This window comes from Colossoma macropomum, unplaced genomic scaffold (assembly GCF_904425465.1).
Source record: "Colossoma macropomum unplaced genomic scaffold, Colossoma_macropomum, whole genome shotgun sequence".
Lineage (NCBI taxonomy): Eukaryota > Metazoa > Chordata > Actinopteri > Characiformes > Serrasalmidae > Colossoma > Colossoma macropomum.
Window position 1 is genome coordinate 14,757,642 of NW_023494787.1, and position 23,328 is coordinate 14,780,969.

General features: G+C 38.8%; 1 protein-coding gene across 1 annotated transcript; it reads left to right on the forward strand.

The window, feature by feature from the left end:
- The first annotated feature begins 18,274 nt into the window (after positions 1 to 18,274).
- marcksl1b (MARCKS-like 1b) lies at positions 18,275 to 20,887 on the forward strand. The gene is made up of 2 exons (XM_036566207.1): positions 18,275 to 18,548; positions 19,532 to 20,887. Exons 1-2 carry the CDS (start codon positions 18,468 to 18,470, stop codon positions 20,084 to 20,086), a joined length of 636 nt encoding a protein of 211 aa, XP_036422100.1. The 5' UTR covers positions 18,275 to 18,467; the 3' UTR covers positions 20,087 to 20,887.
- Positions 20,888 to 23,328: the final 2,441 nt, after the last annotated feature.

Below are 23,328 nucleotides of genomic sequence, written 5' to 3' on the forward strand. Positions count from 1 at the left end.
AAGTCGTGGCCACACATTATTTCTATTTGTATGGGATGTCACCAGCTGGGCTCTGTATTTTGTTGATTTTCTAAGTGGAAATAAGTTAACATATCCTGTACGGAGAAACCACTTCTGCACATTTTAATCGCACAATTACTGTTTATGCGCTGAATTTTACATATTGGGGAAAAATTAAAGCATTAATGTGGCCTTTGCAAAAGTTATGGCGCATTTTATGTTTTACATTTCATTTGTTTTTTTCCAACATGTTAAACTTAGCAAATAAATAGAAATTGTACATTTATATTTGCTGAAAAATGTTATATTTGAGTTGTTCTCTGTAGAGAATGTCTTCATTTGTACTTAGAAAATCAACAAATACGTGACTGAGGGTGCTCCAATGTTTGCACACGATTGTAACAACAATATTAATGTACACTGAAACAGTCATGCATAAAATTCACCATGGCGGTAACTGTGTTCATAATATTTTGTTCACATGAAAATGATGCACATATTTAAATCAAGTAAATTCTATGGATAAATTAGTTTCGATATTACATACTAGACACTGTAATGACACACTCAGACCACAGTTTGATTTGATTCTTGATACTGGATTCACGATTCAATATTTTTGATATTTTGAGCAAAATTCTAATGAAGTAAAATAATGACTGAATCAGTGTTGCTGCACAGCTTACTGATGAGCATGCTGGATTGGGTTGTTGATTTGTGCTGTTTTCAGATAATGGAGTCACACCAGATGTAGGGCTGGGTGATAAGGCAAAAGTATCATGTGCTTGATACACAATATGCATCACAATATTTTGACACGCAGACACAACTCACTAGTAGTGCAACATTTTAAAACAGTCATTAGTCAAAACTGATTTTTGTTTATTTTCTACTGTGCTACACTAAATCCAATTAAACAGGACTAATTATGCTCTCTTTGGAATGAAACATGCATTGGTCAGTGTTCTTTATGTGTATATACTATCCATGATATGATCAGAAAAGCACAAATCCAAAACTAATCAAACAACAATAAAATGGTGCCCTATTGCCCCCCTCTAATCAGATGGCATGATTAATAGAATGTACATTCTTCACAATGTAATGCCTGTAGTCGCAGTTTTGCATCAAGATATATCACAATGTCATGATACTAGACATCATAAGACATTACATATTGTGTTAGCAGAAAACTGCATTCTCAGACTTGGGTAGTAACAGAATTTAACAGTGTAACATAGTCAGAAACTGTATTCTGTTACAGTTACAGAAGAACGACAGCAATCAGATTACAGATACATTACACAAAATGGCCGGGTGATTACTAGCAGGTCTCCACTCTACTACACCAAATGTGATTTTCAGATGGTGAAAATGCATCATTGTTTTATTCATGCCCTGATCAATTTTCATAACCTTTCATTCGCTCCACAAATCTGAGGTGGGCAGAGCAACAACCAAGCAGGATGGACGGTTGTGTCTCAGCAACTTGTAACAAACGCCGAAAGCTTTGTCCTCTTTTTTGTCACGTATGGTCCAGAATGAGCTGAAACTGGGCTACAGGCATCCGAGCTGTGTGCAAAAACTGTCAAGTTTCAGTTCCCGAATGAGGCAGTGAAACTCTCCATCCTTTCACTCTTCCAAAATGGAAAGTAGCCTATGGCATACTTTGCCTTTCTCACTTGAACACAGTCTGCCAACTGTTAAAGGTTAAACATTTCGTGGCCTCTGGTGAACATAGTTTTACCAGACTATATTATGGCACTTATAATAGGTTATCATTTTGTTTTATGAAACAGAGCAGTTTTTCTGTTTGTTGCTGATGTATTACTAAATATACATGGATAGTATAGTAAAGAGTGTTATATATATGATCTCTACACAACAGACTGAGGTTCGATCCTGAGGTTCAGTCCTTTATCTGGGCAAGCACAAGAGTCCTTGGGCAAGACTCTTAACACTATGTTTACCGAACCCTGTAACCTGTAACTCACTCACTGGACAAGAGCATTTGCCTAATTCATCAATATAAATATAACTTGTCTTTATTTAACAGCTGACTTTAAAAAAGTGTACCAAAAGTAAGAGAGAGAGTCAGATTGTGCTATTTTAGGTTACAGATTACATTTTTCAGTAATCTGTAAAACTAACCCTCCCAACCATGTTCATGCTCAATTCTATTCAGCTTTCTTTGTCATTTAAAGCTGCACTATGTAAGATTTGGGGATTTGGAGACTGTGGTGGAATATGTAATTGCACACAATGTAACGTGCGTTGTGTTTTGGTCTTCCTCCCCAAGTGGATGAATCTGATGATTGCGACCACATTGAACGGGTATTCAAAGAGAACTCAGCCAAAACTTGACACAGGATGTGAGTGAATTATCTAACATTGCCTTCTTATCTTTATCATGAATGTTGATTTTGCATTCAAGCCCTAAACATTGATTCTTTCTGAGTCTGTGCATGTGATGTTAATATGTAAAGACATACGACGAACTCCAAAAAACTCCCCTGAAATCTGACCCGACAACTCTGACTTGTAAATTACTGTTTCAAGCTTTATCAGGTGACTCTCAGCAGCGCATATTTTAGTGTTTTTTCTCCTAAATTAGTAATGCTACTTCAAAATCTTACATAGTGCAGCTTCAAGAATCCTATGCAGCTCTGCCTATAATTTTACAGCTTCCTATTAATTGTTATAAAACATTTTGTTCTAAAAGCTGACTGGCTGAGCCACTTTCGAAAAATACTCAGTATAGATACGTGTTGGCAAACATGAACTGAATTCTGTGTTAATGATGTTAGTAGGGCAACCATAGCCAACTGTAAATGATCTATATTGCTTGATTGAAGAACTGTTGTTGTGATTATTATTAGTAATAAATTAAATCATTTGTTGGTCGTTGGAATATTGTACCATATTGTGTCAAAACAGCACCTCTTATTTGTAACAGACTCACTGTAGTGCATTAGTGTATTAGAAAGACTTCACACATTTAGCTGCAAACAAACTGCTTATTACGGGAGCTCAGTTTAATTTTACTGAAAACATTGATTGCGAACTTGTGAATGGCGATTCCAGACTTTTGAACAGTAGTGTAGATGGCTGCCTTGTTTCAGCTACACTCCTCCATTTTGTCTCTTTGTGCTGTGGGTGGAAAGGCAGCGTGTTCAGACCGGGAGCTTTCAAAGCCGAGCTGTATCTCTTCAATGTGTCAGCATTGTTCATCTCTCTGAAATGCCACTGTCTGCGGCGACACACATCATTGTTAGAGCGATAGTGCGTTATTATACACAGACAAACTCAACGACAGCTGGGTGTGAATGCTGTGTGTGCCTGAGTGTGTGTGTGTGTGTGTGTGTGTGTGTGAGTGTGAGTGTGCTTTAGATAGAGCGTGACGAACAGTTCACTGGGGCAGTGCAGGCCCACTGGCAGTGCAGCTGCAGCATTAGTGGGTCAGTGTGCCATCATCCCATTCATCAGCATCACCGTTCACTCCCTCCCTTTCCCTTGCGCTCTCTCTCTCTCTCTCTCTCTCTCTACCTCTTTCTCTCTCTCTACCTCTCTCTCTCTGATGCGCCCCACATCGTTTCAGACCTTACATCGGGCTATATCCACCAAGCACAACTGCATTGACCGTTATAACACTCAAGTCCATCCACCTTTTATATTTCAGTGGTCAGCTGGTGTAGGAATAATGCTAAAGGCCTGTTTGTGAACCCACATAATTTCTTAATGAACTATATAACTTACTTAGATAAAGTAATAAATGAGACCACCCTCTATTAGTTAAAGCAATTTCATGGAAAATCACATTTTCCTTGCTTTTTTTAAAAAATAAAAGAGTTTGATGTTGTATGTTAACATTGTTAAAGTTTCAAAATGTTACATTTATTCCCCAGATGATAGAAAGTAATCAGCAAAAATAACCTGTTTTGGATTCAAAACAGGTTCTTTTTGCAGATTACTTTCTATCATCTCTCGTCATCTTTCTATCATCTTTCTATCATACACACACACACACACACACATATATATATATATATATATATATATATATATATATATATACCACACATACATCACAAGCTGATCTCAAAGAAAAAGTCCCTAATTTCAAAATGGCCATTACGTAAAAGTTATTCATTTTTCAGGAGATATTTCTGAGAATTTTAGATATAAGATAATCCACTTGCATAAGAAAGAGGAAAATCAAAGAAAAACCAAAATGTTTCCAAAGCTGTTTAAAAAATTATTCAAAGATAGAGAGTAAATGGGACTCCTGAAACCTGTTCAAGACCTTGTAAACGGTCTAAACGGTCCCCATCAGACAAACAGCATTTAAAGCTTTGATCTTTGAGAGAGAGGAGAAAATCAAGCTCCACTCTTCCTTTAGATCTGAAAAATCCACAGGTGTTTCTGCCCATCCTTCCACTGTGAGTCTGAAAGGATGTGTAGCTGTCAAGAAGCCCTTACTGAGAAAAGAATGCAGACAAAAAAGAAGAAAACTTACAAATCAAGCAATACTGTGCATAGTTTCATAGCAGTCACTGAAACCATTTATAATAGTTACTGAATACTAAATCTAAATAAATGAAAGGAAAAATGAAGAAATTTTGCAACCTAATCTCTTTTTGCTTTATCTGTAGCATCTGTTGATTACCATGGACAACAGTTTAACATATTTCCCAGTACTTAGTAGAAGGAAACAGTAGCAGGAACATCTGCCCTCTGGCCTCTATTACAAGTGTGTTGCAAGATGGTGGGTTTTCCAGCCTTTTTGAAGTACAGAAAACTATTGTCTGTGGTAATCAACAGTGATATGACACAAAAGTGGCAGATACAGATTAAGTTGAAAAACTCTGGAGTATTTCTTCAATAGCTTAGTAACATATCAGCAGTTTAATGGGAAAGATGTCAACGAAGTGAATTTGAGTGGTTTGATGTAAAATAGCGCATTGTAGAGAAGCTAGAGTGGTGCTGACAGGAAGTTTGGGCCTAAAAAGCTATTTCCATTCATGGTAGATGAGTGCTTGGAGGGCACTTAGAGACAAAATAGTACCCAAAAACCAGATTATTTCTGATTTATTACTATTCTACCTTATCAACATTACATATGAAAACTCAGAAAATGTGTAGGTTCACTGGTGGTTTTGGACAGTAAATAAAATGGCTTTGTTTGTGTTGTAGACATTGTGAGCCCTGATTTTCACCATCGCCATTGAAAACAATGTGAGTTAAGTTTCTCTACAATGAGCCATTTCACCTCAGACTGCTTTGAATGACGTCTCAATGATTGAATTGTGCAGAAAATTTAAAAAGTTGGTGGAATTCCTCTTTAAGGGGTTCATAAACAAACGGAAAAAAATACTGCACTGAATTTACTTGATTCAAATGTGCATACATTTTTCAAACGATTACATATAATACATACAAAAAAATGCCTTTTAGTTTAATTACTTCTGGTAATACTTAATTTACAATATTTAATTCACGTGGAAATTATATACACATTAAAATCAAGTGTATTCATTGCATTACCTTTTTCGCTATATATTACATAACATGTTTAGCATGGCACTGATCTTATAGTAAGGCCTTAGTATTACGCATCAACTTGACCTCTGACCATCATGTCTGCCCCTTTGCCTAGCTTAACCAGACACAACCCGCTGACCTCAGCTTTCCACTCACACTCCGTATATATATGATATATATAGAATAAGGATATAGAGACTAATGTACTCAGCTGAAAGCTAAACAGTCAACTATGGGTGCAAATCCCTCTTGACACATGAGCACATCATTGACCTTATTACTATGACAACAGATGTAAATGGGGCGGGGAGATCATACAAATACAAACATGCATGCACAGCTGCAATATGCAGCTATTTAAATGCTTGTGGTTTACATACTAAAGAATTAGACCTTGTCTGCCTTTCAAGTTTGTGCAACAGCAACAATAGTTAAAAAATCTATGTATTTAAGCGTGAGGGAGGGGTTTAGCATGTAAATTCATCACATTGAGTTTTTAATGCTTTATTTCATTCCATTATGCTTTTAAAGTCTTGTTTTTATTATCTTTATATTGATTTTTCCTATGATAAATCAGCTACAATGTAAATGAGGGTTCTTCCTCAGTGTATTTAAAGGGGCATTTTTTACCTGTAGTGTTAGGCAGTATTACATCCCTCAGCCTCACCTTCCTGGGTTTATCTCATTTTCATGTTTTCATTCATCCATGATTTCTTACCACAGTATCCAGAATGTATTACGTAAATCATATTACATACATTATACAGGGACATTCATTCGAAAGAGGCCCCGAATATTCTGTAATAACTCTCGCTAGGACGAAGCAATCTGAACAAAATGTGCAATGTGCTCTTCAGTATGTGGAGCTTCAAACAAGCTGGGATGCTCCTGTGTCGGAGCGTTGAGGTAGGCGCCGGACAGCCGTCGAAATGTTTAACCTCCGTTTGCAACCTCCAGGTGCATAACCCCATACGCCTTCCTGTGCCTGTCAGAAAACAGAGATCACTTCCACCATCACACGTAATGCAATCGATTACACATACATCAAGGTATGTAGCTTATTTTTTTTGGTTCAGATTGCTGCATCCTAACGGAAGTTACAACAGAACATTCAGAGCCTCTTTCAAGTGAATCTCCCTGTACAACCATTGGAATCCCTGTGGTGTCAACCAATCATGACTACAAGCCTAGCACTGATCTGCAGGCTAATAAATACAACCAAACTAGCAATAGTGCACTAGTGAAACTACTGTACCTCTATTGTCGAATAAAATCGCAAAGAAAATGATGATTCGATTTTAATGCAATGCAATTTTTTACTCTCCCAGGTACAGAAAAGCCAAACTGAGGCAAGATATTTAGATGGCCAGCTAACTACAGTTATACACTGCCACTGCAGCTTTCTAGGAATAATGTTAGCTTTCTGGCTTTATTCTGCATTAAGAAAAAATGAAAACAAAAAATGAAACAGCCTCCAAAAATCCACCCCAAAGCAGTTGAAGTTTGGTTATTCCAACTTTTCCAACGAGTTTTTTTTTTTCTAGTTTTTAAAGCAGAAAATTTCACTCTAGAGACAACGGCAGCACTGCTGTAGGATTCAAGTAAACATATTTACAACAGATGTAGTAATGGCTGAATTTTCACTTTGACTGGATTTTCCCTTTAAGTACAGGTTCCAGCTGAACTCTCAGGAAGCTGCAAAGGGTACATATGAAGTGCATGTGGGATCTGATGTGTTCTCTGAACGAGGACATGTTTCCTAAGATGGCTCTCACTTCCTCACACAGTCACGAGTGTCTGTGTGTGAGCGTATGTGTGCGTGTGTGTGTGTGTGTCTGCTGTGTGTGTGTGTGTGTGTGTGTCTGCTGTGTGTGTGTGTGTGTGTGTGTCTGCTGTGCATGCATGTGGAGAGGCTGCTGTGCCCACGCTGAAGGTAAAAATAATCGCTTCTTCTTTCATCCTTTCATACATGTGAGCACATTCAGCAGCCCCCCACCACCCGCACCACACACAGCCCCATCCTCATGCCTTCTTCTCTCCCAAATCCCATGCTAGGTAGGTGGGTGAGAGGGAAAAGGAGGAAAGGAACAGAAATGGAAGAAGAGAAAACAGCCAGGATGAAGCTGAGAAACATGGAGGATGTTGAAGAAGAAGAAGAGGATGAAGATTACCAGTGGCATGTGGGTAGATAGCATAGGGATAATATACGTAAGTTGGGTGGTATAGTAGTAATATAGAGCGGTTGGATGGCATACTGGTAACACATAGCAGTTGGATGGCATGGAGTAACATAAAATGATTGAAAAATTGAAGATTTGAATCTTTCTGCACACCTACAGCTCTGAAAGTTCCTTAAGATAGACTTATAATGTTATCTTCTACTGTAAGTCACTCTGTGTTAGAACCTCTGCTATACATAAAGGTAAATGTACCAGGGTGCTGGTCTTTTATTCTGGCATCCATCAAATGCCAGTGGCTCACACACACTAGCTGCTGTGCATATTACCTCCTGCTTCACCAATCCCACGTATCAATCTACAGCTTGCCACTATTCATAGCACACATGTACATTCAGCCCTATGTGAGAAAGACTGAAAAAGGCAAAGCCCTGCCTCCTTCAGCCTGAACCTTACAACCCCCCTCACTGTGGCCCATAGCTGTACAGTGCTATATGGCATCAGGCTACAGGAAATGTGCAATTTGTTCCCTGATATAGGACTGTATCATTGTATCAAAGTAGTTTCTTTTTCTATTAATATTAGCCCGTTTCACAATGTGCTGCACTATAGTCCCCAGAACGCACTGCAACATAATATGCACTCTGACTCTCCTACCCCAACAACAATCTATGGGACAACAGTTACACTTCAGTTCTACACAATTCTATGCAATTCCACAACAGTCACATCAGCAAATACACTAGCTGCATTTCAGCTGCAGTTCAACCAACATAAACGCTCAATGTCAGCTCAGCAGCTCAGAAATTGAGCCCAAGTATTAATGAACGTGCAGCAAAGAAAGGATGCCAGGTGTCTAAGTTTAAGCAAATAGGTAGGTTTGAAAGACCGAGCTCCTGGGGAGGACATTTAAATTTTGAGTATTTCAAGTATTCATGTAATATTTCAAGGTTTATTACAAGTGTCTTTTGTCTGTTAAATAAATGTATCTTAAAAGGTCTACACCATGAACGTCCAACAGTTCTTTATTTTTTTAATAGAAGAGTTTGATGTGCACTTTTAGAAATAAAACTTACTAAACCGTCTCTGTGGTGGTCCCCCCAAGGGTGCATCTTCAGTACCTTTAGTTAGGTCATATAACAATATTCCATTGCAGTTATATTTTGAAGTTGTACTGACTCCACACACCCCGTCTCGTCTCCAGGCTTTTTATTTTATTGTTCTGTTTTGAAACATTAGGTTATGAAAAGGTATAAATATGTACTTTTCACCTGGAAAAACTTATTTAAGGTACATAATTCGACTTTAAAACCACTGTTGTACCTTTGAGGGTACATTTACATTGTTTGTACCTTGATCAACGAAAATGTACCTGCACAGAATCTTTATTTCTAAAAGTGTACTAAGAAAAATTGCTTGTATTTGTGACATACCTGCTGAAATAAAACTGAATCTGATTCAGTTCTGATTCTGATTCACGTGCATGGCTGCATGCAGGCATGTAGCAATGAGGAGTATGAGTTGAAGAGACTGAGTGAATGAGAAAAAAAAGGGATTGAGCGAGGCATCTGCTCTCCATATCCAGGCGTCTTGAGTGGTTGTCCTAATTGAATTCACAATATCTCTCCTTGCAGTAAACAAACCATTTTCCTCATTTGGAGAAAACTGAGGCCCCACAGTTGAGCTGGCATGAGAGCCATTGTGTGGCTCATTAGCTGTTGTTGAATGAGGGTTAGGTGGCAGATAATAGAATACAGAGGGCAAATAAATCCACCTCTTGTTTTGTGATGTAAACAGCTGACTTGCTTAGGTGTGGTTGGGTCACGATGATTGGCGAAATTAGGTGAAAACTGTTTAGTAGCTCACCCTCTCGGAATAGCTGCACATTTGCTGGGATTAAGAAATACCCGCGTACGTTCCAGACTGTAACGGCTATCTGGCATTTCTAATGGAATCTCTCTAACCTTCCTCCTGGGATTTCCCCCAATACTTGCTGGCACAGCTTGCCATGGAAGAAGTGTCAAAAAAAAGGAAAGCAAAAGCAGAAGAGAGTGAAGTGACGAAGCGAAAGTGAAAGCCACAGCCATCCGTGAGTAACACAGAGTAAATGATATGATAATGAACTCTGCTTTGGGATTTCCTGTAGAATCCTCGCTGAGGAAAGCACCTTGTGCTGTCACACTTCTCAAAAGGGATGGCAACCACACAGTCAGGGTCTGCATCAGCCGGTGAGGCTGCCATTCCTGTCCCGCAGGGGACTGCAGGTGAATTCCAGCTGAAAGGTCATTTGCGTAAGGCTTTTCTCCACACAGGCGGAATATGTACAGTAAAAGCATGACCTGAAGTGAACCAAGGATTCACAGTTCAGTGGATTAAAGTCCTTTTTTTAAATGTTTGTGTGGTTAAACCCTATGGACCCATGCACTGTCACTCATACTTTCCTAATGGGGAATTTTTCTGTATTTTTCTAAATTTCTGCAGAATGAGATGTAAATAAAGTCATTCGGATTGGTTTGATTGTAGTAGTTAATTGTAGAGAAACTTACCCACTCAGGCTTCTTTCACATTAGGAACCAGGGGTCTTCAATGCAATGCAAATATACAAAATAATCAATGAGTCTATAAGTGTTTGCTTGTAATGCTTATTATGGTAAAATAGGCCTAAAACCCAAAATAAAGGTTTTCTTAGGGAACTGTTTTTCCCTCCCTGCATGTACCTTCCTGCCATGAATGTCTTTTTTTTATTGTTGGTTTTAAGCCAAAATCTTGCCACAAAACTACCATAAAACAATGTTTCAGGCATGAATCAGCATGTTGATCAGCAATTGTGCAATAAATTTAGTGAGGTAGCTTTTAAAGGCATTTTTAGGTTTCAGGTATCTGGTTCATATCACCACCCCATGGAACATTTCGCATCAAACCACTCTGAATGACTTTGTTTACATCCTGAGCATTTAAATATGAAGAAATTTTGAAAAATCCCCCTTTAAATTTGCCATAAGGGGTTCTTTGAAGTGGAAAAAAAACAATTTTAGTTCCCTAAAGAACTATTTTTGTAAACAAGGTATGAAACCTTGACGAACCTTTTAAAACTTTAATAAACGTCAACATAAAGATTCTATTCTAGTTAAAGTTGTAAACACAAGACAAGAACCATTTAAAACCGTTTATCTATCAGTTTCTTAGCAGTTTCCAAACAATGAAATGATAAGTCCTGAGATTAATGGCTGAATAATAATCCTACAGTTTAAGAGGTTAATACAGCTTCTTTTCACCGTCCAGCTGGAAATGATGGATGATGTTTTTAAGAAGCAGATCTGGGTTAAGGCCTGAAGGGTCTGAGGGGTGCAGGAGAAGTTTGGGAGGGGGTGGGGGAGCATTTAAAACAACAACTGCCCGTCCATCTCCCCCAAACCACTCCTCATGCTCACTGCACATCGACCAGGCCCACTCTGAGGCATGTAAGGGGGGTCCCAGAAGTGTCCAGCCTTTGACCTTTTGACCCTGGCAGCTCTTCACTAAAGCTCAAAGCTAAAGTCAAGATTTTTTTTTTCTCCTTCATCTCTGTCCAACTTGGACATCTGGCTGAGGGGAGGCCGAGCCATATGCTCACATTGTCTCTAAGGTTCTTAGCTTTCCTGACTGATCAATAACAGCTCACAAATTGGAGATGTGGCCTCCTTTCGGGCTTAGAGTAATGATGGACGGCATCTAAGAAGACAAAAGGCCATTTTAACCACAAAAGAGGAAATACATGGAGCGATAACTATAAACACATCTACAATAACAGCCACTGTATAAAGTCCCAACTTACGTTCTTGGAAATTTTCTAATGATTGCTTCACATTTTGTGCTGAAACGTTTATAAGGAAGTGTTCGCTTCTATGGAAGAAAGGGGAAAAATCCTGAAGTTCATTTAAATAAGTTACTATTTAACTTCATTTAAATAATAACTTATACTCAGTTGCCCTGCGATGGACTGCTGGCCTCTCCATGGTGTGTCCTGCCTTCCGTCCAATGACTACTGGGATAGGCTCCAGCTCCCTCCATGACCCAGAAGAATAAGCGGCTTAGAAAATATGTTTGTGTGTATGTGTGTGTGTGTGTGTGTGTGTGTGTGTGTGTGCATGTATTATTCAGTTTTTAATCTGAAGACTTATTGTTACTATAAATTATGCTGCTACATTAGTACTAACCATCAAAGGTACTTTGAAATCACTTTTCATATCAATAATTTTTATTATTTTAATAAAATGAAAACAATGCAGGGCTATATACTTTAAACTAGACAACAAAAGTTATTCTCTATTCAACAAAAGTTAACCTGTATTCAACAAAATCAATTCAAGTCCATGTATTCTGTCAACAACAGAAAATCATTCGGGGATAAATAAGATCCTGTAATTAGGGGCAGGAGTAGGAATTTTGGGCCTCTTGCTTTATCTCATGCCAATATTTTCATAACTGTACTCTTTATTTTAATATAGCTCCATAATTTCTAATTTCTAATAGTTATAAAAACTATTTTTGACCGCTATAGGAAAGATACATTATTTAAAGCTGACACAAATTTCCAAAAACATACTACTTTATCCAGCTATAGATCATTAAATTCAGTCACAAAATAATGAAGATATTCTGGTTTAAATTCATACTGGCTGAAAGATACAGAGTGTCCTTTAGCATCCATAGTGAACACCAGACCACTTTCTGCTTCACCTTCAGGCTAACTTTTCCATTTCTGTGGTCAAGAGAACATAATATATTAACACAAAAACAGAGCACTATTGATTTATGAGGGAACTCATAAATTTTAAGCATGACATTTGATTTTCCTGAAAGCGTGATTTGCATTTTTGGTGGCATCTTCATTTGAATTAAAAACTAAACTCTCATTTTTCATTCGAGCGTTTGAATTCAGAATATTCCATTAAGCCTAAAAGTCACATGTGAAAATCTTTGTGGGCCCCCGTCTCTCAGAATCATCCTAATCTTCCACTCTTTACTGTAATTATCTATTTATAGGAATTTTCTGTCTAGTTAGCTGTCTTGAGATGTGATTGTCACATTTGAATTACATTATGGCATTATGGGTATTCATTATAGCAGAATTAGTCTTACAGAACAATCTACAGTCTATGTTCTTCATTCTGGACACGTTTGTCCAAATATCTGTTTAATTTAGTTATTTTTACAGCTTCCTCCTAATTATTTGCAGCTGAAGGGTTTAGTTCCAAAATGTGTTGTTGACAGCTTTCAAGAATTTTCATATTTGTTATATCCTAATGTCATAATGTAAGTTGCTGGAAGTGAGCTTTACACATATATGAAATATCAATATTATGATGAATATCACTGTTATTAAAGAAATTAACATTTACATTAACTTTAACATTTTACATTCAGCTGTTATTCTTTTTAAAACTCAATATATCCTATATATATATATATATATATATATATATATATATATAGGGTACTGTACTCAACATGTAACCCTACCCATGGCTACTTAATCATTATCTTGCAGTTTTGCAGTTTATTCATGATATTTAATCATCATATAAGTGTCCATTTGAATTATTAACCACCTACTTAGTGGCATACAAATAATTAAAGCACTGTAAATGCTTTTCATAAATGCATTATATTTAAATGTAATAAGTAATATGATATGTAAATACATAATGAAGTTGCAAATGTATGACAGGGATGGAATTAATGATTATTCATGTTTAAAAAGTGTTTTTTAAGAAAAGTTTATTCACCACAAAGTAGCAATCATTAACCACCATCAACAAACTGACTTTTGAGCCTTATCATTTGATTTTAAATGAAAAGTGCATCAAAAATAGAAGAAAAGCACCCAACAAACTTCACTTCCTGTGCTGATAGACGCTGGATGTGCTGACACGTCCCACTGCAGTTCTCTAAGCTACTCAGTAATGAAGTATTTTTGAGCTGCTACTTTTGTAATTCTAGTACTTCAAGTAATCAAAGTGATTTTGCTTCTCTTGACTCACTATTTCATCAAAGTAACAGTATTTTTACTATATTATGGGTTTAGGTTACTTTACCTCTATAAGCTACTATAAAGTATTTGGTAATTACTATGTAACTAATACATAACATATATAATATGAAAACTGAAGTGTGGGCCCATATATGGGCCCTTAGGGGTTAATTAACATAGCAATATAAAGTTGAAATCACCCATCTTCCTCACTCTCTCTCTCTCTCTCTCTCACACACACACACACACACACACACACACACACACACTGCTAGCCTCCCCTCACCCCAGCTTGTGATGCTCATCAGTTGGCTTTCTGAAGAGAGAACAATAGGGCCTTTTCAGGATATAAATCTCACTCTGTGTTCAGGCATGAAATCTGGGCAGGCAAACAAAAAGAGCCATTGACTCTCGTTGGGGAAGAAAAAAAAAAGGCGAGAGATAAGATGCCCCACGTAGAGCATCGCTGAAACCAGTTCACTGCCCCTGGGCCAGAGCCAGAGAGAGGGCAAGATGGAGAGATGCTGTTAAGAGTTAGAAACAATCCAAAAAACACAAAGAAACAAACAAAAACAGCGAGGGTAGTGGCCCACTCACCTCTTCTGTTTGTCCTCCCCCTGCACTCGTCCTGATATCTAGGGCACTGTTCTTTCAACGAGGCTCTCTTGAGCAACAAAACCTCCTGTACTTCTGCTTTATGGGGTTGAGGCTGAGTTTAAAAGTGTAAAAGTTGAAATGGCTCTGCAGAGCTGACTGGACACAAACACAAACAAGCAGGGCACCAGCGCCAGTGTGGTTGAACTAACATCATCTACATTCATTATCACTGCTAAAATGGGTCATGCACTGCAGCTCATGTGCTCTGGACAGACTGGTAAAGTTTAGGCCGTCTTTCATAAATTTCTCATCTCAACTCGGGTCACTCACTAGAGATTATGATTTCATCACTGAAATGCATTGCAAATGAATAAAGCATACTGTTTGCAAAGAAAAAAACAAAAAAATTACCCACAGAAAAGCAGCTAAAACCTCTTGAACTGCTTATTATTCACATATTAATCCTGAAACTTAATCCAGTATCTACTAAGAATTATTCAGTAATTTGTATAAATTATTCAGTGTCTACTTTGAATTATTTAATAACTACTATGGATTATTCAGTAACTAGCACAAACTTCTCAATAGCTAATATAAAACCAATACATAAGCCATGTGGTTATGAATGATTGAGGAATTACAGTGTGCACCCTTAAAAATATAGGTGCCAAAAAAGGGGTTCTTGGGAGGAAAACAATAAAACAGGGCTGCCCAAAGAGTGGCCTGCAGATGATCCATTGGGACATTTGTTACAAAAAGAATTTCAAAAGTAAGACAATGTTTAACAATTCATATATTCATTATGGTTTAATACAATACCGTGGTGTCTCGATTTGATACAGTTTTCAACGCAGTAAAAACAAGTAGTGGTTGAAAAGGTGTTTTAATATACTTTATCTAAATGGTAATGTTTCTGTTTTCGATTATTAGCGCGTCCAACATTATAAAAGTGCAAGATTTGAAACAAATGCTGTGCTTTATAGGGCTCCAAACTAATGCGGCAGCCAGTTACGACATGTTATGATATTAATTACGACAGTGCGATATGCTGTGATGCTCAATACAATATGATGTATTGCCAAAGCCCTAGTACTGTTAATAATAAGATAATAAAAAAGTAATAAAAAAAGCCCAATATTTGCATTTAAAGTGCTTTTCTATCCTCCTGTTTTCTTGCAGTGGCCCAAACAGTCATGAAAGGGAAAAATGTGAGTGGGAAGTATTCAGGAAGGGCCTCTTGACCAGGGAACTCTAGATTTTTTCACATATTGATTCTTCAGTGCAATATCCTTCTGGTATAGAATGCTGATGAGTCTAATATCTCCCACTTTAAATGCTCATGTATAGCTCCTCCACCCTCCTGTCCTGCTCCCTGCCGTGGCTTTAACAGTGGTGATGGGGAAAAGGTGTGTGATAAGGTGTGTGATAGCACTTCTCAGCTCCTCTGCCCACTCCTCCCGTGCCATCAGAGGCCCATCAACACGCCCATTCACATTCATGCCTGAGGTCGCATTTATCTCCCTTCTGATAAGGCCGGTCTGCAGGGACATTAAACACCAACACAATGAGGACTCTCTGACACTCCAGAAAACGTGTGAAATGCAGGCTCCTCCGTGGAGGACTGCAGCTATTTGCTTTCACCCCTGACTCTCCGACTGATCTTGTGACAATGAGGCCCTTTCACACCAGCTGATTTGTTGGGGGGGGAGTCTGAAGCATACAGAATGAGATGATGTGTCCTGACCCGTCATCAAGAAAATAAACCACATCACAAAAGCCCCGGGCACTAGGAGACTCCACCCCCCCCCCACCTCTTTCACACTCGACCCTCGACTCTCTCTCTCTCTCTCTTTCTCTCTCTCTCTCTCACTCTCCCTAAGGAAAAAAGAAGTGACTGTTTCAATATATGAGCTTATTCATGACATTCCCTCATCTGACACACACAAAAAAGCATTCTAACCCCATTGCATTGCAACCATTCTGAGAAAGAGGCAGGACGCAAATGAGGTAAAAAAAAAAAGAAGAAAAAAATGCATGCCTCGCATTCCTCCTTCCTCCACAGACAGTAGAGACTTTATGCCATTTGGCAAGGCCAAGGAGACGGGACAGATAGAGAGAGAGAGAGAAAGAGAGACTGAGTCAAGACCCATGAACAGCATCAAAACTTCTCACTGCTCAGAACACAAACTGACCATTTTACTTCTACAATTTTACCTACATTTGAAACTCAAGTAACCTTATGTGTATCATATGAGTCCCCATAATGTGAGAAATAATTTAACCCATTCAAATCCCTGGCTTATACATCTTAAGGCCCATGTGTCAGGCTCCAGTCCTCTTGGGCCAAAACACTGCAGACTTCAGCACCACACTGCCTAATTAAACAAACCAGATTCAGCTCGTCAGCTAATTCGCAAGGCCTTCATGAACTGAATTCAGAGCGTTAGATGAAGCTAAACCCTAATCTCTGCAGCACTTTGGCCCGGAAGGTTCCCAGTTTGACATGCCTGTTTTAAGGCTTATTTTTATAGTAAGTACATGGAAAACTGATTGAGTTATTAAGTTAAAGGAGTGAAGAAAGAAACCTTGGACCTGTCAGCCAGTACAGTAAACAATTCATCAGCCTATTTTGGATGTTTGGCTACATTATCATTTGCCTATGTGCAAGATAGATAAAGTTATCAGCATTGATAGTAAAGGACATTTATGTGTAAACACATTTGTAGGCCCTCCAACATACACATAATACAGCAGTCATCAGCTCTGGCCCTGTAAGGCCCTAGTCCAGGACAGTTTGGTGATTTCCCAGCTCAAGCTCACTTGATTCATGAACAGCAGGAATAGTGGGCGTGTCAGAGCAGGGAAATTACCAAAAATACTGCTGCACTCCAGCCCCCCCCAGATCAGGAATCTACGTGTTTATATACCTGTATGGACGTATGCCATGTAAAACTGAAAGTGAAATCATTTCACTTCAGTTCACACCTAATAAGTAGAAACACTTGAGTACTTTGTTTGTGTTTTGTAGTCTAATATTTCCACTAGATTGTTTCAAGACCTTTAACATGGCTCAACACAACTACACACCTCCATATATACATTGTTTTCTGGATACATACATTTAGTAATTTATTTATGCTCTATAATCTGACATTACTGGAAGCCCATTTCTGCCAGGTAGAGGAGAAAAAAATCCCCTACATTCCTTTTCTCTCTTCCTGGCAGCAGTATGTCAAAATATTGATATAGTATTTCGAAATAGTGACTTATTTTCTGAATATATAAACATATAATCTAGAAATCATGAACTTTTCTTAAAGGGGTTTTGAGATTTTAGGTTGAAATAATGACATTACTTTTTGAGATATTAAGTCATTATTTTGATACATTCAGTATTTTAAGAAGAATAAATCATAATTTTGACATAGTAAGTTAATATTCTAAGAAAGTAAGTAATTATTTTGATGGAGTAAGTTAATATTTTGAGAAAATAAGATTATTTTGACATAGTCAAAATTTAAGAACATAAGTCATTCTTTTGACATATTCAATAGTTTGAGAAAATAAGCCATCAGTTATGACATAGTAAGTTCATATTTTGAGAAAGTAAGTCATTATTTGGACCCAATAAGTTCATATTTTGAGATACTAAATTATTGGTGATCCTTTCCTCTCTGCTTGGTGGGAATGGGCTCTCATATAGGACCACCAAAGTGTCCCAATAACTTGAGCACAGCTCAACAGGTCCAGCTCTTCCCACTGGATCTCCAGGTTTGATGCCATTTTCTTTTCCACATAACCCCATAACGAGCGCAGAGGAGGGACTCGGAGGGGGTCTGCTGGAGGGCGGGTGCCTCGCCTCTGATTGGCTGGAGCGGCGGGGCCACGCCCGTGGGCGGAGCCCGGGGTTTTCTTGAAGCGCCGTTCAACTGGTGTTGTTAGTAGTGGAGCAGCACTCGGAGTGAACGGGCGGAGGAGGACGAGGCGGGAGACAGAGAGCTTTACAGAAGAAAACACTGAGAAAAAAAATAACAAAAACTCGCACCTTTGGATGCACAGCAAGCCCGCGGCTTTGGATTTACTGCTCACTGCCCTGATTCGGTTCCACTTGCTTTGAAACGCACACAGCCCGAGTGAAGATGGGATCCCAGGCTTCTAAGGGAGGAGTGGCCGTGGAGGGGAAAGCCGCCGAGGCGTCCGCCGCCAAGACGAACGGACAGGTAGGCTTTAGAGGGCGCTTTGGCTTTTTCAGGCTGGCTTTATGGGGAGAAAAAGCGGTTCTCATCCCTCCGGGCGCATTTCGGGTGCCCAGCACGCGCCCCCCTCCCTCCTCTCCGCACGCGGGAGAGTCAAATCTCCGCCGTCCCACCCACCCGTTGCACCGTGCAGGGGCATTTAATCTCGCGCACGGGGCATTTAATCCCATGCATGGTGGTTTAATTGTGCTCGGTTCGTTTTATAAGTGCGTTAGTGGGTTTTTGCGCGCGTTCACGAGCGCGTGGGAGGATGCTCCAGGCACTAATTAGCGATGCTGACTGTTTTTAATGTTTTTTTAATTTATTTTTATTTTTTATCATTATTTTTGAGCTGAGAGTCGCGTTTACGTTTTTTATTATTAATACGTCGAATAACGTTAATCGAGGCTTAAATTCCATCAGACTCCGTGTTGCAGACGCGCGTGCGTTCAAGTCTAGACACTAGGCTGAGTAGTAAATCCACACGCACCAGAATTGCACATGTGATGAATAAAACTGCCGATGTTTTTACACAACCGAGGGTCCTGCTGGGTTTCGTTTGTCGTGCACGAGCGCTGCGCTCGTTTTTTCTGCTTTTTTTTGGCTAACTGGTCGTCGACGAGGACGACAAACGGGAACGAAACGCAGTGAAAACGCACCGCGCATCGATCCGTTTCAGTCTTTTGTCTGAAAGCCGCCGTCTCGACCAGCTTTTGCTGTTTCGTGTTGTTTTGTCGCCCCCTATCGGCGGGCTGCAGCACTGCAAGGCGTCACCTCCAAGCCTTGCATTGTGTACGTGATTGGTCAGCCAATGTGGTCGTCGACGACCGAAGGAATAGAGATGACCTTTTTCCCCTCCAAAGGGGATCTTCTGTTGTAGAATTAGATTAGATTTATTTCTATTCAGGGAAAAATCCATATATATTTATACCTCCTAAATTTAATCTGCGTTTGTTTTCCCTTTCCAGGAGAACGGCCACGTCAAAACCAACGGCGACGTCTCCGCCAAGGCAGAGGGAGAATCAGCCGCCACCACCAACGGCTCGGCTGAGGCGGCCAAGGAGGCCGAGGCTGGGGCTGGAGATGCCATTGAGCCCGCGCCGGCTGCTGAGGGAGATGCTGCCAAGCCTGAGGGCGAGGCTGCCAAGGAGACCCCCAAGAAGAAGAAGAAGAAGTTCTCCCTGAAGAACTCCTTCAAATTCAAGGGCCTGTCGCTGAAGAAGAGCAAGAAGAGCGCCGAGGTGAAGGAGGAGACCAAGGCTGAGGAGGCCACGGAGGAGAAGCCCGAGGAGAACGGAGCCGCAGCGGCCGCTGCGCCCGCCGAGGAGAAGAAGGAGGAGGCCAAGGCCGAGGAGACCCCGGCCCCGGCTGAGACCCCCAAGGCCGAGGAAGCCCCGGCCAAAGCCGAGGAGGCCGCCGCCCCCAAGGAAGAGGCTGCCGCTGCCGCCGCACCTGCTGCTGAGCCCACAAAACCCACAGAGGAGACCAACTCCACACCCGCACCATCCGAACAGAAGGAGTGATTGTACTTCACAAGGACTTTGTGAACTGTTTTTCAAGAAAAAAAAAATATATATATTTATATATATGTGTATATGTATACATATGTATATATACATGGATATATGTATATGTATATATACACATGTATGTGAAAAAAAAGAAAAAAAGAGAGACTCCTCGTGCCACTTTCTTCAAGATTAATATGAAATGACAGACTAGATTCACTAGTTCACTTCCCTAATAATGGCTCAAAGATCCGGGACTCTGAATTTATAGGCTTGGAACCGGGATGTCAACACTGGAGCGAGAGAGAATGAGAGAGAAGAGAGTTCGAGGATGGGATGAAAAAAGACGAAGATGCATCTTTCAAACCCATCACCACAAAGATGCTATAATATATAAAAAAAACAGAAGTGCAAGATAAACATCACCACATAATAATGACTGTTAAAAAAAAAACGGAAAAAAAGACTTGCCAACTTTCTACATTCCTATATTTTAACCCAAATTTAAGTATTTTGTGGTGTATAGAGAACCATTTTAAATATCCAGAAGGCTTTGTCTTGTTTGTTTGAAATCGCATTTTAATTTTCATCTTGGCTTAAAAAAAGAGAAAAAAACACATTTGAGCTTGCTATGTTCACATTTGAAGTTTTAAAAGAAAGCAGAGTTGTTATGTGTTAAATGTGAGCCTTGATCTGCTTTTTTGTCTCTGTAAATACATTTGACTGATTTTGTTCTTTATTTTGCTAATGTTAAAAGATGTTACTGGTTTTATTGTAAAGTTGATAATGGTAAATAAATGTTGGTTACCTAATGAAGGCTGTGACGTGTCCTTCTCCTTCATGATAGGCTGGGATAACAAACTTTAGCAGAGATTTTGAGCACATAATGGATGTGGTGTTCAGTCATGAGGAAACAGTGAAGTATAGGGAGATAAACAGCACACATGCAGAGTTATAAATGCAGTATAAATCCTAAAACCTGTGCAAAAAGGAAAACTTCATACAGTTAGTATAGGCAGTAACATGCGGCACCCCTGTGTGACTTCTTTCCAGCATGTTTATTTGTGGGCATTTTTGCCTGTTGATAATGTAACAGGCCCACAGTGCTAGTATATGACAGTGTTACATGCCAAACACAGATAAGAATCACAAGTAATGATAAACCAGCAATAACACAACTACAGTAAAAACAAAGGAGGCCAAGAATTTAACATATCCAGCAAGATTTTTTTCATTATACATTTTACAGGCCTTTGAGACTTTTGCAATAACCAAAAACAAATAAGGCCCTGTTGATCCAAAAGGCCTGTAGACTAGTTTCAGAGCCAATAAGTGTCATGAAGTAGCCTGATATACTTAATATTCAGGATGTTTGTAGAGTTTCTTCGTGCTGCAGATCATTAAACAAATGATTTGGAGAGCAAAAGAAAATTGTTGTTGCAATTACCATGTAATACAGCATCCATAACAGTTATATCATTACTGTAAATCGATAATTGATGATTCACACAACACAGAATTGCAAAAGGTGGCATGATTGCTATTCTGATCATCATTTTCTTACAATGGTGGTTGTTTGTAACAGATTCTTGCCAGAAATGGATTCACTGGTTGCTGTTTCTGGAATAGTGAGGATTTTTATACATAAAAAAAAAAAATGAATCCATGTATCTTGTACGATACATTGACAACAACAGATATGTGTATCAAGAGTATATATCTATTTAAAAAAACAGCTGTTTATCACGTCACATCACTATCAAACAGCCCCCCCCCCTTACTTCCAGAAATATTTTTTCTTCTCAGTGCTGAAGACAAATGTGGATTAATGTCGCCATCTGGTGTCAGATTGATGTATTGCTACCATTTATGTGTGGAAATGTTCTAAACCTCATTGTTTATGATATACCTCATTCAGAATTACACTCTCAGAAAAAGGGCTCTATATGCTACCAATAAAAGGTTATATGACCTAAAGGTTCTATAACAGGAGTGGAACCCGTTTTGGTGCTTTAGAGAACCATATTCAGCAGGCTTTCCATCATAGAGAAGAACCATTTAACCATATAAAGAACCATTTACACATTCAAATGTATCTTTGAGTGTTCAGTGTTCTAGATATAATCATTGCTTTTACTAAAGAACCCTTGAAGAATCATTTTTTAAGAGTGTGAATGGATCCAAAATCTGATTAAGGATTTCTACTGATTTCATAACTATTCACAGTACATAATTAAACAGTTAAGGTGTAAACAAAATCATTCATAATTAGTTTGTGTAAAATGTGCAGTTTTAGAGAAACTTGAATTGAACTGACCTCAATGGTTCTCTGTAGTGTTGATAGGAACCTCACATCTTAAGAGTTTTAAAGGGTCCATAACATGGAAAAACAGCATTTTCCTCACTACAATTAGCAGTGAGATAGAGTTTGTAGTCTGTCTCCAGTTAATGCAGTTAACACAGTTAATACATTCCACATGTGGAAACTAAGCTACAAAACAGGCTGCTTAGATTCACTGTTTCTGTGACATCACAAAAACCAAGGTATTTACACATATATGCCTATTCAGCGTAGAGCAGTTTAGCCTCACTTATTCAGGATGAGGTGATTCAGCCCAGACTGCTTTTCAAATGAAGCGCAATACAGGGTTCATTCACTCATGTCAGTCATAAGATATGTGGGATATGTGTCCTTTAATGCATATAAAAGCTACGTCACAGAAAGTTATTACATGACATAGTCATGAATACAATAATAATCGTTATTCTGTACATATATTAGTGCTACATTATTAAAATGAACTAAAATTGCACTGTATTTACTCAACACAGTTACTGCAGAAAGTAAACTGAAAGACAAAATCTGAGCCAATTATATTTTATTTGTTCAAAGAGAATTATTTACACATTTAAAACAAGTAAATTAAATGTGGCACATTTTCAGTGCATTAACATTAATATTTTAAGTCGTAGAAGTTACTCATTTAAGCTTCCCTCACTCTGCTCCATGGTTGCCGAAATGGAAATGTGCAGGGAAATGAGAGCACTGGGCAAATGATTAATGTGGTCATACCTATGTGTAGATTAATCAAATAATGTTGTTCGATTACACCACATTTTTAAAAGCAGTGACTTTGTCTCTATTTTTGAATGGCTTCTGTGAAAAAAGGTTGGATTCATTTCTTGTATCATTTTCACTGCTGAACAGTATTATATTGGTTTAAATCATGTGATCCAGTAATAAATTGTACTGTACT

What these genes read in the sequence shown, in the direction of transcription:
- marcksl1b (XM_036566207.1), top strand. Translation starts at nt 18,468, where the DNA reads ATGGGATCCCAGGCTTCTAAGGGAGGAGTGGCCGTGGAGGGGAAAGCC. An exon ending in CCGCCAAGACGAACGGACAG is followed by an intron (nt 18,549 to 19,531) that starts GTAGGCTTTAGA and finishes TTCCCTTTCCAG; the next exon opens with GAGAACGGCCACGTCAAAAC.